Raw genomic sequence first — 13,809 nt, 5'->3', positions numbered from 1 at the left:
GCCTGCGTGTGAAGGGCAGCACCCCCGAACTGGCTGTCGGGGCATGCTCCAGAACAGGGGGAGTGCCAGGCAGGGCATGGACTGCAGTGGGAATGCTCCAGCACTGGGGTGACTCCAGCCGCTTGCGCTGGGCTCGGGGAGGAGTCAGCAGCAGCTGGCTGGGCCTGGAGCCCCGCTGTGCTGGGTACTGAGAGACGCTGCAGACCGAGCCCGGGGGAGGAAGCTGGGCCTGGAGCCCCGCTGTGCTGGGTACTGAGAGACGCTGCAGACCCAGCCCGGGGGAGGAAGCTGGGCCTGGAGCCCCGCTGTGCTGGGTACTGAGAGACGCTGCAGACCCAGCCCGGGGAAGGAAGCTGGGCATGGAGCCCCGCTGTGCTGGGTACTGAGAGACGCTGCAGACCCAGCTGCGAGGAGGAAGCTGGGCCGAGATAAGCTGTGCTGGGTACTGTGGGGCGCTGCAGATCCAGCCTGGGGGAGGACGCTGGGCCGGGATAAGCTGTGCTGGCCTGAGCAGGCATCTCCCATGTATAGCAGGGGCCTCTTCCCGCGAAGGCTCACTTTGCGGCCCAGCAGTCTCACCCAGAGCAGAGATTTCCCTCTCCCCAGCGTGGCAGTTGTGAGGCACTAAACCAAGCAGTGAGGTCCTTCCTCCCCAGCCCAGGAGCTGGATTTGCTGGCAGCCGGTTGCAGTGTCTGCGCTGCTCCCTGGCAGATGCAATCCCCTTCCCTTCCCTTCCCGCTGGAGCACCGCGGTTCTCACCTCCACCTGCGCTCTACTGTCTGTGTCCCATCAGCAGCAGGATAGCCCCAGCCTGGTGACGCTCGTCCAGCTGGCTCACGAAAGAGTTAAGGGGTTCGCTGGCCCGGGTGGTTGGGTTTTGCAGGGGGGCAGGCTGGATGGAGTGGGTGAAGCAGGAGACCCCTGCATGTATAGAATAGATTCTAAGGCCAGACGGGGCCCAAGCAGAGCTCCGGTGCAGGCGCCACTGGGCGAGGGTCTCTGACACTGATTCCCTGGGTGTCCTCATCCCGCTCACCGTCGCTCCCAGTGTAGCTGCCCGTGCAGGCGTTGGCTGACACGGAGGGGAAGGAGGGTGTGTTCTGGAGGTCTCTCTCCCTGGTCTTCAGCATAGCGAGCGACCCTTGGTGGGACATGTGGCTATCCAGGCTGTCGGGAGCAGAGCCGGATTGGGCAGGCAGCTCTGGGCATTCCCCGCTGCTGGCGAAGCTGCGCTGACATTTCGCGAAGCGCACACACGCTTGCTGAATGAGCCTTTTGACAGATGCGGCGGTGGCTGTAATAAAGTATCTTTATGCACTGTGGTCCCCTTGTTCTCCAGCTGACTGCACATTCCCTTCACTAAACATTTATTTCAGGGGCCAGCCTGGCGTTTGCTTTTCCAGCTTTTATTACTTTTTAAAATTGTTTTGCAGAAATGGGCTCCTGGGTTGAGTGGAAGCCCCCCCTCCCTCCGCCCCCTTCACAGATTTCACTAGACTTTTAAATTACTTCCCTTCCTGGCCTGGGCCTGAGCTGATCAGCATGCAGCTTGCAAACTGCAGAGGAAATCCAGCACTCGCCTTGCAAGGCAGGGGGGGTTCTCTCACGCGCACGCTTCTCGCGTCCGGCTCAGGCTGTCTACACAGCTGCCTTTCCCTTGACAATTATCCTGATCATCCCAGCAGAAGTTGTGATACCTTATTTAGACTCCCCCCAAGGCTCAGAGATGAATTCGTGCTCATTCTGCTTTCCCGGGGCACCTGGCTCCTGGCAGAGCACTCTCCTCAGTCCACCCTCTCCTCTCTGCTGGGGGGACATGGGTGATGTCTTCTCACAGCCTAGCCCCCTCTCCCCCAGGGCTTGGCTGTCTGCTCCTGTGGGGTCTCTGTAGTGCCCATCACCATAGTTTCTGGGCATCTTCCCTGTCTATAAACGTTTTCCTTGATCCCCCATGGGTATCCCAGGCCCTTTGGCCTGATCAGGACTGTCCTGAAGCCGCTGGAGACTCTTGTTGGCTCAGTGAGCTTTGCATCAGGCCCCCGGTGATTGAACATGCAGGGCACTGCAGACGTTCTGTGCCCATCCCAAGGCTCTGCTGGCAGCTAGCCAGGAGCGTGCCCAGCTTGCGTGCAGTGGGGCTCCCTCTTGAGCCACTGCCCTGAGTGGCTTTGTAGAGAGAGATCTCCAGGCCAGGCATGGAGATGGAAACTTCTGTGCCAGCCTCCCTGCAGCAGCCGGTGAGTCTTATGCCCGGTGGTCTGGAGCTTGGAAATCGGGTGCTGTCATGTCTGTCCATGTCACTTTCCAGCCGGTGAAGCTGAGGGGCCTGCTTCAGCACAGCGAGAAACCCTCCCCCACAGTAGGCGAGTCTGCCTTACTAGGGGAGCAGGTTTGCACTGCAGAAGTGGGGGACCTGGGGCTCATTTGCCTTGGCTGAGCCCAGGGCAGGCCCTGACTAGCAGCTCGGTTGTGGGTTGGTAGATATAGCTGTGGGCCCGTGCTCTGTCCAGGAGGGGAGTGATAGCCTTGGGCAGTTGGACTAAAAGTGAGAGGGGAAACTGAGGCATGGGGCAGGCTGTGACTTGCCCAAGATCACCCAGCAGGTCATGGAACCAGGATAGACTGTAGGTGTCCTGAGTCCCAGACTGCAGTGTCTGTCATGGGGAAGTGGGAGGGGGAACTGTTCTTTACCCCTCGCGCCCCCGGTCTGAGGTGCTGGATGCTACCCCAGAGGAGAGGTGGCTGCATGCGATCCCCTCAGCTCTGGTGAGGCAGGTACCTGGGCAGTTCTGAGCCACAGCCGCCAGCCCCTCCCTCACACCGGTGACACCCCCCTGCACCCTTGAGGGCTCATCTCCTCACCAAGGTGTGTTTATCGCCCCACTCAGGTATCGAGTGTCCCCGCGGAGCACGAAACCTTCCCGGCCTGGTCCAGGAGGGAGAGCCCTTCAGCGAAGAAGCCACCGTCTTCACCAAGGAGTTAGTGCTGCAGCGTGAGGTAGGACATGTGCCTCCACCGTGCCCCACCTCCCCATGCACGCGGTGGCCCCCACGGCTGGCTTTAAGGCTCAGCCTTGGAATAGGTGGCAGCAGAGGGCGGTGGCCCTGGTTCCCGGTCAGTAGGAAGTGCGCCTGCTCCCTTGTTCGGCTGCTGCCTCCCCATGAATGGTGCCGCAGTGCGTTGGCTGCTCCTGACCGGGCTCCATGGACACCCTGGGCTCTGGCTGGGGCTTGCTGAGCGGGTCGAGTGGCTCGCTGCGCTGAGGCATCGCGGTTGTGTTCAGCAGAGCCCTTAGGTGGTGACGTCCCGCTGAGCCGTATGGGGCTGGTTCCTTGGAGCGTTGTTCGGTTTGGATTGGCGCCCAGCACTGGGGTGCGCTCTGGAGTCGCCTCTCCCGGGCCTGGATTCGCTGCTGTCGGTGGGGAAGTTCGTTTATGATGTAATGGCCTCACCGGGAGCCTTGGTTTAGTTTTCAAGCAGAGCGAGGAGCCTTTGGGATTGGAAGGGTCTGTGCGGGCGGGGCTGTGCCCTTTGCGCCCTCCGGGAGAGGAGCAGCTGGTTGGAACCCCCGACTGCTCGGCGCTCTGCTGACCCGCCGGGAGAGCCGGGCTGGAAGGGTAGACAAGCCCACTGAACCCCGACTCCCATGGTAACTGGTCTTGGACCTTGTTCCGAGATCTGCGTCTCGTGGCTCCGTCCTCGCTCTGCTTTGCTGGGGTCAGAGCTGGCCCCGGAACTTCAGGTTTGCAGTGTGGGCAGGGTGCCACTCGGCTGTCACCGGCTGACGTGGGGGAGCTGGCCTGAGGAAGAAGCCCCAGAGTTAAAGGCAAGCCAGGCTCTTGTGCACTGCTGTCGGTCTGTACCTGATCCCCTCAGAGACCCCATGCCTCGCCCTCCTGCTGGGTGCGGGAGGGCAAGACTGAGCTGACTGCTCTTCCCTCTCTTGGGCTTGACGGAAGCCTTGAGGAGGTGCCCTGGTGAGAGCATCACCAGCCCCCAGTACCTGGGCTTTCCCAGGCCCTGTCAAGCCACCACGGTGCTGGGGTGGCTCCTGCCAGCATGTGCTGCGAATGCCCTAGGGCCCAGGCTGGGCGTGACCTGGAAGGGGTGTAGTAAGTGGCTCTATCAGAGGAGCCTGTCCCTGCCTCAGCTGAGCAGTGCTGGCTCCCAGCTCGAGGTTCCCCTGTGGGCCCGGCATGGCAGCCCCGTCCTGCGGGTCTTTGGGAGCGTCTCTTCCCCCCTCCCCCCCCACAAAGGAGCAGCTCCTGTGCTGTTGGGAGGGTGCGACTCTTCCCCTGAGGCTGAGCTGCACGTCACTCAGTGCTCGTCAGTAACAGGCCCCCGCTCCTGCTCCCTGGGGGGATGGCAGAGCAGAGTGATTCCCGGCCTGCTGCATGGGGCAGGGGCACATGCCAGGAACACTCCCTCTGTGGGACTTGGAGCTAACCAGGATCTCTGCGCTGCAGAATGGCAGCGTGTCTGTGGCCCTGCAGCTATGGAGGCTGGGGCTAGCTGCCCTGCTCCTCCCAGGCTCCTAACCGGCATGGTGCAGCTAGCCCTGGGCACAGAGATTGCACTAAAATTGCCTGGGGCAGTGTGAGGCTGAGCTGGCCCTGGGCAGCGAGCTCACCTTCCCTGAGCCGGGCCCTGCGTGGGTATGGTCCTGTAATGCCATGTGCCACAGTGCAAGCACAGCAGGCTGGGGGTCTGCCCCAGGGAATGGTGCTTACACAGGATACCACAGACTAAGCACAGCATCCGGAGAAATACTGCTGGCGTATGTCACCTTCCCCTGCAGCCTGGGGCCCGGGCAGGTTTAAACTGGTGTCAGTGGGGGATTCTGTCACCTGACGTCTTCAAACCATGATTTCAGGACGTCCGCAACTCAGCCAGAGGTTCGGGGTCTGTCACAGGAGTGACCGGGTGAGGTTCTGTGGCCAGCGATGGGCAGGAGGTCTGACTAGTGACCACGGTGGTTCTTTCTGGCCTTAGACTTGGAGTGGGTGGGCCAAGCAAGCTTGCAGCTGAGAGAGCTCCGGGGGCTGACGTGCACCCAAGGGTGGCTGTGCCGCTGGGTGAAAGTGGAAGTCACTGGGTGCTGGTTAACACACTGAGAACCCATTCCTGGGAGAGAAGAGCTCAGCTGGGAAAGATCGAGGGCTCGAACTGGAAGTGGGTGAGAAAGGGGGTGTCTGTGCAGGGGGCAGCCTCTCGGGGTGGGGTGTGAGCTGGGAGCAGTCCCTTGGGGGTGGCCTGGCAAGGGACCAGGCATCGAACTCTGCGTTTCTGCAGGAGGTGAATCGGGGTCGGGTCTGGCCGGTGTTTAGTTGAAAGCGCTCGGGCTGACTCCTGCAGCTGGGCTCAGGCGGGGGCTGGAAAGGACCCTGCCTGGCACTGGCTCGTTTCTCCTCCCTGTTCCGCAGGGAGCGGGTGGCCGCTCACCTCCATGCTAGGAAGTCTCTCTCTAAGCAGGCCCTGCTGCACTGCCTCGAAGGGAGCTCAGAGGGGCCCAAGCAGCCCCTTCTCCCTGCCCAAGAACCACGCAGGGGGCCCCCCTCTGGCTGCCCCCTAGCCACGGGGCCTGTAGGGAGGAGCCAGCCAGAGGCTGGAGCAGCCCTGCAGGAGCAGCTCAGGCCTGCACCTGCTTTGCACCGTGTTCTCATGCCATGTTAGACACCCTGTGCCCGCTGCTTCCCCCTGCCCTGCTCTTTCCAGCTAGCCAATCCCCTGCCAGCGAATGAATCCCAGCCCGTCCTGGTCCTGCCATGCTGTTTGCTGCTGTCGCATCAGTTCTCGCTGCTGCTGCTTCTGTGTCCAGTCTTCTCCGCCCCGCCCTGTGTGTGTCCAGTCTCTCTCCCCCAGACGCCAGTGTGTGTCCAGCCCCCCTCCCTCCTCCAGTGTGTGTCCAGTCTCCCCCCACCCCACGCCAGTGTGTGTCCAGCCCCCCACCCCCCTCCAATGTGTGTCCAGTCTCCCCCCACCCCCCACCACCACGGTGTGTATCCAGTCTCTGGAGACTGAGCAATTCGGGGGGGAATGGCTCTGCTCGGGCCGTGCCCGGGAAGGAGCACAGTCACCAATAGTACTAATCCCAACCCGGCCGCAGAGCATGTACAGCCAGCCCAGCTCCCCGGCTCCTGCATACCTCCCCAAGTGCCGGTTCTCTGGCAGCTCTCCTCTTGCACAGACAGGCATTGGCTGGGACTGGGACAGCGACCTGCAGGGCTAGCAGCACTTTCACTTTGTGGCCTGTGAGGAGTGGACAGTGGGGATGCTCCGTGTGCCTCCGGCCAGCCTGACTGTCATAGGGGCTGCCGGAGCCAGCTCCAAGCCACCTTCCCTTTTCTCTTTGAGAGAGGTCTTTGCTTTGACCTTGGGCACCTCCACGTACCTGGGCTTTTCCAGCAGGCTTCCACTCCTGCCTGCGACTCACTCGTGAATTCCCACTGACCTTTTCACCAGACCTTTAGCACAGCAAAACACCAGGAAGAACCCCTCCCACCCCCCAGAAATCCCACCCTCGTTCTCCTTCACCTTGGCAGCTCCCGGGGTGAACCCTACAGAGGATGCGGCAGCTCAGACCGACTGCAGTGTTTGGAGTGGGGCTGGGAGATGGCCCTTGGGCAGGGGAGCAGGGGGCTCTTTCAGAGATGAGCTGATCCATTCTGGGTAGGGAATAGCTCCCAGGCAGTTGGAGGCAGAGTGCAGGGTGTGTTACAGGCCAGGCGGTACTGTCACGTGTGTGGATCTCGCTGGCGGTACGTCCTGGTGTGTGGACAGCGCACTGCTGTGCTTTGTGCCCCTCTGACGTTCACACTCTGTTTTATTCATTTGGCACATTCTCCTCCAAGGGATCCACGCTTCAGACAAGGAAAATTTATGTATCAATTTTGCATCATTGCCCTGCATTCTAACTCCCACCCGTTCGGTTTAAATTGACTTAAGAACTGGTTATCTTGAGAACTGTCAACCCAGTTCCCCTTAAATTCATTTTACGCGGCTGCTGCATAAAGCCAGCCCGCTTTGAGAAGCTGACATTTCCAGCCATCATTCACTGTCAAGTTACTCTGCGGCCCCGGCTGCATTTCCCGGCTCCCTTTCCGAAGGAAAGGTCTCCATTTGGCGAGTTTCTGAAGTCTCTCCTGTCCTGGCACAACCCTGCTGCGTTTGCATTCAGCAGAGCCGCCACTTCCACGATCTTTCTAATACACAGTAGTGACTTGAGACTTCTTGCAGCGAGCAGTTTCCTGGGCTCCGTGGCGTACTGCAGTCCGGCATGGGAGCCTTCTCTGGGGTCGCGCAGAAGCTGGGCAAGTTGTGTGGGTTCCCCACCCCCAGCCTCTGCCCTTCCCTGTCCAGGAAACCAGCAATTCAAATCAAAGTTGGTGTCTGAGTCTCTAGTAGCTACGCACAGCTCTCTTCTCCCGCCCCTACACACGCATGCAATTACTCCCATCCCGTGGAGATGGTGATTCTGGTGCCAGTTTTGATCAGCCACAGACAATTCCCCTTCAGGAATGAGATTGGGCACTCCCCACCATCCTGCGGGATTGAACAAACTGCCTTTGTCTGGGCAGACCACACCGGGATGGCAGTGAACTGGAGGTGGAGCTGGGCTTTCGGGTGGAGGGGACGTCCCGGTGGAGTAGCTACCCCGAGAAATCAGTTAGGGTTGTAAGAACTGCCAGAGCGGATCAGACCCAAGGTCCATCAAGCCCCCTTCTACCACAAGCCTACCAAAACCAAGGCAATGAATACAATCCTTAAAAACCCACCCTACCCCAAGCAGAGATTTCACCCTGAAAATCACTAACTTACATCACGTGTGCTCCTGCTTTGTGCTGGCACTGGGGTAAGCTGTGCTTGGCCCCATCCCATGGGGCCGCAGCTGCTTTGGCCGGGGTCTCTCCCCGCTGGCGAGTTCCACGCCTGTGGAAAAAATGCCCTTCCCTTTTGGCAGCGCTAAACAGTCGTCCAATCTCAGTAGCGTCAATCCATTGCTGCAAGTGCCACCCAGAGAACCTCCTGTTGCCGTGCAATAGAAGGGTTTGTTTATTCATCTGCTGTGCATTTACGGGCTATCTCAGAGAGAAAAGCACTCTGCTCTTCCATTGCGATTTCAAGAGCAACTAGCATCATAGCACTGGGAAACTGAGCCATGCTCTGGCTGTGCAGGCAGCTTTGCCGGGGCTGTAGGAGAGATGAGCATGTCCGTGGCCAGCTTTCATTTCTGTGGGTGCCCCCCTGGCCGCTGAGTGTCCCCAGATCCTTCAGCCAGGGAGCTGGGAGGGCTTGGGTTACCTAAGGGTGTACACGCCAAGGAAGGGAGCGGAGTTAACTTGAGGTTGTCGGTGGGGTTAGGGGGTGAAATTGAGAAAGGAAGGCTGTGGAAGGACTGAGAGGAAAGTCTGCCGGGAGGTGCATGTTTTGTCTCTGGAATAGTCCCAAATGGAAGATCCGTCACGTGGGGCTCTCTGGCACTAGAGAGAGAGCTGTACACCTGTGGCTGTGGTATCGGAGTGAGCGCGGTACCCCGCCCGTGGCTGTGGTATCGGAGTGAGCGCGGTACCTCGCCCGTGGCTGTGGTATCGGAGTGAGCGCGGTACCTCGCCCGTGGCTGTGGTATCGGAGTGAGCGCGGTACCTCGCCCGTGGCTGTGGTATCGGAGTGAGCGCGGTACCCCGCCCCTGGCTGTGGTATCGGAGTGAGCGCGGTACCCCGCCCGTGGCTGTGGTATCGGAGTGAGCGCGGTACCCCGCCCATGGCTGTGGTATCGGAGTGAGGGCGGTACCCCGCCCGTGGCTGTGGTATCGGAGTGCTTTACAGTTTTTGAATGCATCTGCCCTCCCAACACCCTGTGCTGTTAGCAGTTGGGAAACTGAGGCATGCCAGGCCCAGGGTCACACAGGCAGTCTGTGCCAGAGGAGGGACTTGAACTCAGGTTTCTCAAGTCCTAGGCTAGAGCCCTGCCCACTGCCCCACCCTCCAGTAGGGCTAATCTTGGCACGCAGTCAGCAAGCTTTATTTCCGTGCCAAGCCTGGTGGTGGAAATGATCACCGGAGAGTCGCAGACCCCCTGGCTGAACGAGGTACGGTCGGGCCGTGACAGGCTGCCTCGCTAATCTCTGGGGAGCCTTTGTGCGTGGCGCAGCTTGTTGGGGGTTCCAAGCCACCTTCCCCAAAGCGCCTCCCATGAGCACAGGAACCTGGCGCGGAAAGGAAAGTGTAGCCCTGAGCTGGAAACCGGTGATGAGCCAGCAAACACCAGGCTCAAAGGTCACGTTCCAGCGAAAGGCTCTGCAGAGCAGATGGAGTGCGTCAGTGGGCAGCCTGGTGCAGAGGGACGCAGCGAGCTGAAGTGACTAGACGCAGTGCTGGGTTCTGCATGGACGGTGAGCTGAGACCTCTGCTCGATGTGCTGTCACAGGAGCAAAGGCAGCATGCTGATGTGCAGGGCTGGGTGTCACCTAGCTGCTCCGTTCACCTCCTGGCACGAGATCCAAGCCTCTTGTGCAGCCTTTGCCTGGTACCCAGCCTGTGAAAGGCACCATGAGAAGAGAAGCTGTGGTGTCCTGCAGGCCTGGGCGTGCTCCACCTTGGGGATTGCTTACCCTGGTCCGGTTGTGCTGTGGAGCAGGGAGGACAGGCAGTCCGGGAGTGGACAGCTGAACTGTGGATTGGAGTCAGTCTCCTGGGAAGGCAGGTGGATTTTGCCCAGTGCCTGCTGCAGCAGATAGCAGAGCTGTGCCGCTGGGCACTTTGCTGATCCCGGCAGGACCACCATCCATCCGTCCCCTCCTCCCGCAACAGTCACTCATACTCCAAAAACATACAGCACCTGTTAGCTGGGTCAGGGTGGGTACAAATCATTGGAGCTACACTTGTCAGATGCAGTGCACTCATGGATGCTCCATCCTTGCCTTCGAGTGTGAGTATTTGCCAATTGGCTCACTCAGAAAATCCAGTTACTCACCATTGGTCTCCCGGTCGTTAGTGCAAATTAATGAGGTTCTAGTGCAATTAAAACTAATCAATAAAAGCCCATTTTGGCCCTTGGCTGCTCTGCCCTGCCGTGCTGTGGATCGGTCGGGGTGCTGGGGCAGTTGGGCTGGGTAGGACAGATGGCTTTCTGTAGCACTTGCATTGCAGGGAGGGCGTCCTGCGAAGGGCTGGAGATGTCACGCTTGCAGCTGCGTGCGCCTGACTCTCAGGTCAGTGGCTAAGGCAGTGCCTTGACCAGGGTGCCAAGTGGAACAAGGACTCAGCTGTAAGACAGGAATGGGGGAGCTGGCCCTTTGGGTTCACGGTGCGTGTCAATTCCACTGAGCCGGGAGAGACGAGGAACCTTTGGGGGTGGGTTGGCACGTGGTGGCAGTTCTGGGGCTGGGATCCTGATGCCCATCTGCAGGGCACACTCAGGGCACCCACTTAGATCTTGGGCTCCGTGAGGACAGAAGGCCGGGGACTTTGGGAGGTGCAAGGTGGCAAGACAGCCCCTGGTAAAGCAACCATTGGGAAGCCTGCCTTTTGCATGGTTTGCCCATTCGTGCAGCCCGGTTATGCCCCCGTGCTCTGGGTGTGCCTCTTGATGCCAAGAGAGGGAGAGCTGGCATTGCTATGGCGCCGCTGGAAGGAGACCCATGCTTGAGGAGCTGGAGCTGTTTTTATGTTGGCTCTGCTGTGGGTGGGGTCCATGCAAGCCTCCTAGCACAGAGCCAGGTGGGTGCTCGCAGGGATGCAGAACCCCAAGGTAGCAGTACGGGGGGCTGGGTGCAATGTTGTGGGCTCTCAGCCTAGAGAAGATAGGCCAGGCTACCCAGCTGAAAATGGATCCGAATCTTTCCCGGCGATTGTGTGGCTCTTCTAGGAGCCAGGGGTTACGTAGGGATGCCTGGCTGACACGGAGCCAGAAACCGCACCTTAGCTAAGGTGCAGAAGGGACAGAGGGGAGAGCCTCTCGGGGGCTCTGTCTGTGAGCTTGTGACTCACAGAATGGATGGCGTTTCCCTGGCTTGGCTAGCCCCAGCTTACTCTGATTACACACGTCGCCCCGCAGAAGGGGCTTCTCTCCCTTCCCTACAGGAAAACGTCAATGACTTTCTTTCTTTAGAAACCCTGTAAACATCCTCCGAGATCTCTGCTTGGGTGCGTGTGTGGGGACTTTCCCTCGGATTTGGGGCGGGGGGTGGGCATGGAGAGGGAGAGGTGAGAAATTACAGTTGGATTTTGGATGGTCAGATGTTTGCTATTTCTCCACCCAGCACCTTCATACATCTGCTGTCCGGCTAGCGAGACATCATCAGCTGCAGGGCCCTGGGGAGGGAGCTGCAGATTACCCCAGGCTGGAAAGATCCAGCCCCTTGGGATGCCAAGGGTTTGCTCCATCTCCTAGCCTAAGTGTGACTGTTAAAGCGTCTAGATGAACTGAGGGCTGCTTTGCTGAAGCTAGGTTCCTGGGAGGCGGGAGGGGAGGTGGCCCTGGAGGGAGTTGGTAAGCGCTTGTCTGCTGGTGGTGCCAGTTGCTTACGGGAGGCTTTGAAGCGCATGGAGCGTTTGAAGGAATTTGTCACAGAACCTGTCTCCTGTCTTTGCCTCCCCCTGCTCTTAATGAGATCATATTAAAATCTCTTGATATTAAAATTTACTAACTCGTGCAATGTCCCTGATTGAAACTTGTGTGTTGCACCAGAGAATTGGTCCGTTCTTCGAGTGCTTGCTCATATCCATTCCAGTTAGGTGTGCGCGCGCCGCGTGCACGTTCATCAGGGACTTTTTACCCTAGCAACACTCGATGAGTCGGCTGGGCGCCTCCTGGAGTGGTGCCGCTGTGGCACCGGCTATATACCCCTGCTGACCCAGCCACCCTTCAGTTCCTTCTTACCGCCCGTGTCGGTCGTTGGAACAGTGGAGCGCGGCTTAGCTGACCTCCACCTCCCTAGCTACTCGTAGTTCTCGTGTATATAGTTTTATAGTTATAATCCTTTTATATATATATATTTCTATACATATACATTTTTTCTTTACTAGCATAGTTAGTAATAGTTAACGGGGTTTGGGGAGTAGCTCCTTCCCTACAACCGGTGCCAGAGCCCATGCCCAGCTCACCAGTTCTTAAACCATGCTTAGCCTGTGTCGTAGCTTCCTACTCAGATTTGAATCTTAGCGTTCATAAACTGAGAAGCTAGTGTGAACCCTCTAAGCTTAATTACCAGCTTAGATCTGATATCGCTGCCACCAGCCAAGGATTCCAGGGCTTGGCTCCCTCTGGTCTCCCAAAACCTTCTCTGGGGAACCCCAAGACTCAGAGGCCCCGAGTCTCACACCAAAGGGAAAACAACCTCCTCCCCTTGTCTCCTCTTTCCTCCTCCCCGCTCCCCTTCCCTGAGATCTGGATGATACTGTACTATAACCTTGCTTCAAAACGAGAGACAATTCACCTTTCCCCCGCTCTTCTTCCCTAGGCTTGCCGATTCACCTTCCGTAGAATCGAAAACAAGAGAATTTCCTTCCTCGTCCTTGCTACCAGAGAACGCAAACGGTCTTAAAAAGAAAACCATAAACCTTCTTCTGTATTCAAGTTTGAATACAGGCGTCATGTTAATACAAAAGAAACACCTTATTCAAACGATCAATTAACTTCGCACCTCACCATGTAATACCAAAACCAAATATAAACCTTTATTTGTCTTGTTTACCTGTTTTACTTTACAAAACTTGGGAAAACCAGGGGGAGGAAATTTAAGGGGAAGCTTTCTGGGGGAAAGAATAGGAAGGGATTTTTCTTTTTTCTCATAAAAGCTTGGGGAGAACAAGGGGACAGAAGACCCATCACCCAAACTTCTCCTGAGTTTGAAAATCCGTTTCTGATTGGTTCCTCTGGTCGGGTGTTGTTCCCTTTGTAACCTTATAGGGAAAAGAAACTTAACCCTAGCATCTGTTTTGACAGCTGCTGCTACAAGCCGATGCAGACAGGACCACACGTACTCTGTTTTGAGGTGACCTCGGGGAATGCACTTCACGCTAAGTGCCCATTTGGCAAGCTTTTTAAGCGAGAACAAATGGGCGCGGGCTTGCTCACTTACCCTCCACCTTCTGCACCCCGCGTGGTCATCGGGCGGGCAGTAAGCGCCTACTCTGCACCGGACCCCCCCTGCACTTGCGCAGAGCCATAGCACACGCGCGGGTCGCCCAGCTACTGAAGTCGACTCGGACCGGCTCCCTCTCTGAGGCGCAGCAACCACGAACTCTCCTGCCAGTGCCTGACAAGCTCCCCGCACGCGCTGTGGTTGAGCTCGGCCTCCTGCGCTTCCGCACCTCCCACAGCAAGAGTCGTCTAAGTCGACGCCCCGGCTTCAACAAACCCTGCGGGCACTCACACGTCGGACGTCAAATCCGTCCACAAGGGCGCGTCACAATCCCAGTGCCTGACTGTCCAGGGCCGCCGTGGTGGCTCCTGCTCCTGCTGCTTCCGCGCAAACTGCACCGGCAGCAGGCCTGTCTAGTCCGGATTGTCGGCACCGACCACTCCGAGACACCTGACGACTTGACCTGTCGGATCCCGGCCCATGAGCGGCCGTTGAACGGTCCCTGACAGGTCCCGGTATGCGCTGTGGTGAGCTTACTGTTCGCTCTGCAGCTGGACTTCCAACGCGAGGGTTCATTGCCAGACAGAGTAAGATGCTGCTGAACCCCCCGGCGCGCTGGTTGCGGATAGTCTCTTGCAAGCCCTCACTCTTTGACACTCTGTCGGCACAGCAGAGCAGCACCGTTAATGATCACAGTCCTGCAGACGCTCCAGGTCCCGTCG

At 58.4% G+C, this 13,809-nt stretch overlaps 1 protein-coding gene across 1 annotated transcript in view; it reads left to right on the top strand.

Moving 5' to 3' along the window:
- Positions 1-13,593, top strand: part of SND1 (staphylococcal nuclease and tudor domain containing 1) — a 446,649-nt gene extending 433,056 nt beyond the window's left edge. Inside the window, exons 16-18 of the mRNA XM_075061914.1 lie at positions 2,890-2,999; positions 12,464-12,540; positions 13,167-13,593. Of these exons, the coding sequence (XP_074918015.1) occupies positions 2,890-2,999; positions 12,464-12,540; positions 13,167-13,593 (614 nt within the window). The remainder of the gene's footprint in view (positions 1-2,889; positions 3,000-12,463; positions 12,541-13,166) is intronic.
- Positions 13,594-13,809: the final 216 nt, after the last annotated feature.

Source organism: Chelonoidis abingdonii, chromosome 1, assembly GCF_003597395.2.
Source record: "Chelonoidis abingdonii isolate Lonesome George chromosome 1, CheloAbing_2.0, whole genome shotgun sequence".
Taxonomy (NCBI): domain Eukaryota; kingdom Metazoa; phylum Chordata; order Testudines; family Testudinidae; genus Chelonoidis; species Chelonoidis abingdonii.
Note: the sequence above shows the minus strand (reverse complement) of the source record. Positions and strands in the feature narration are given on the sequence as shown.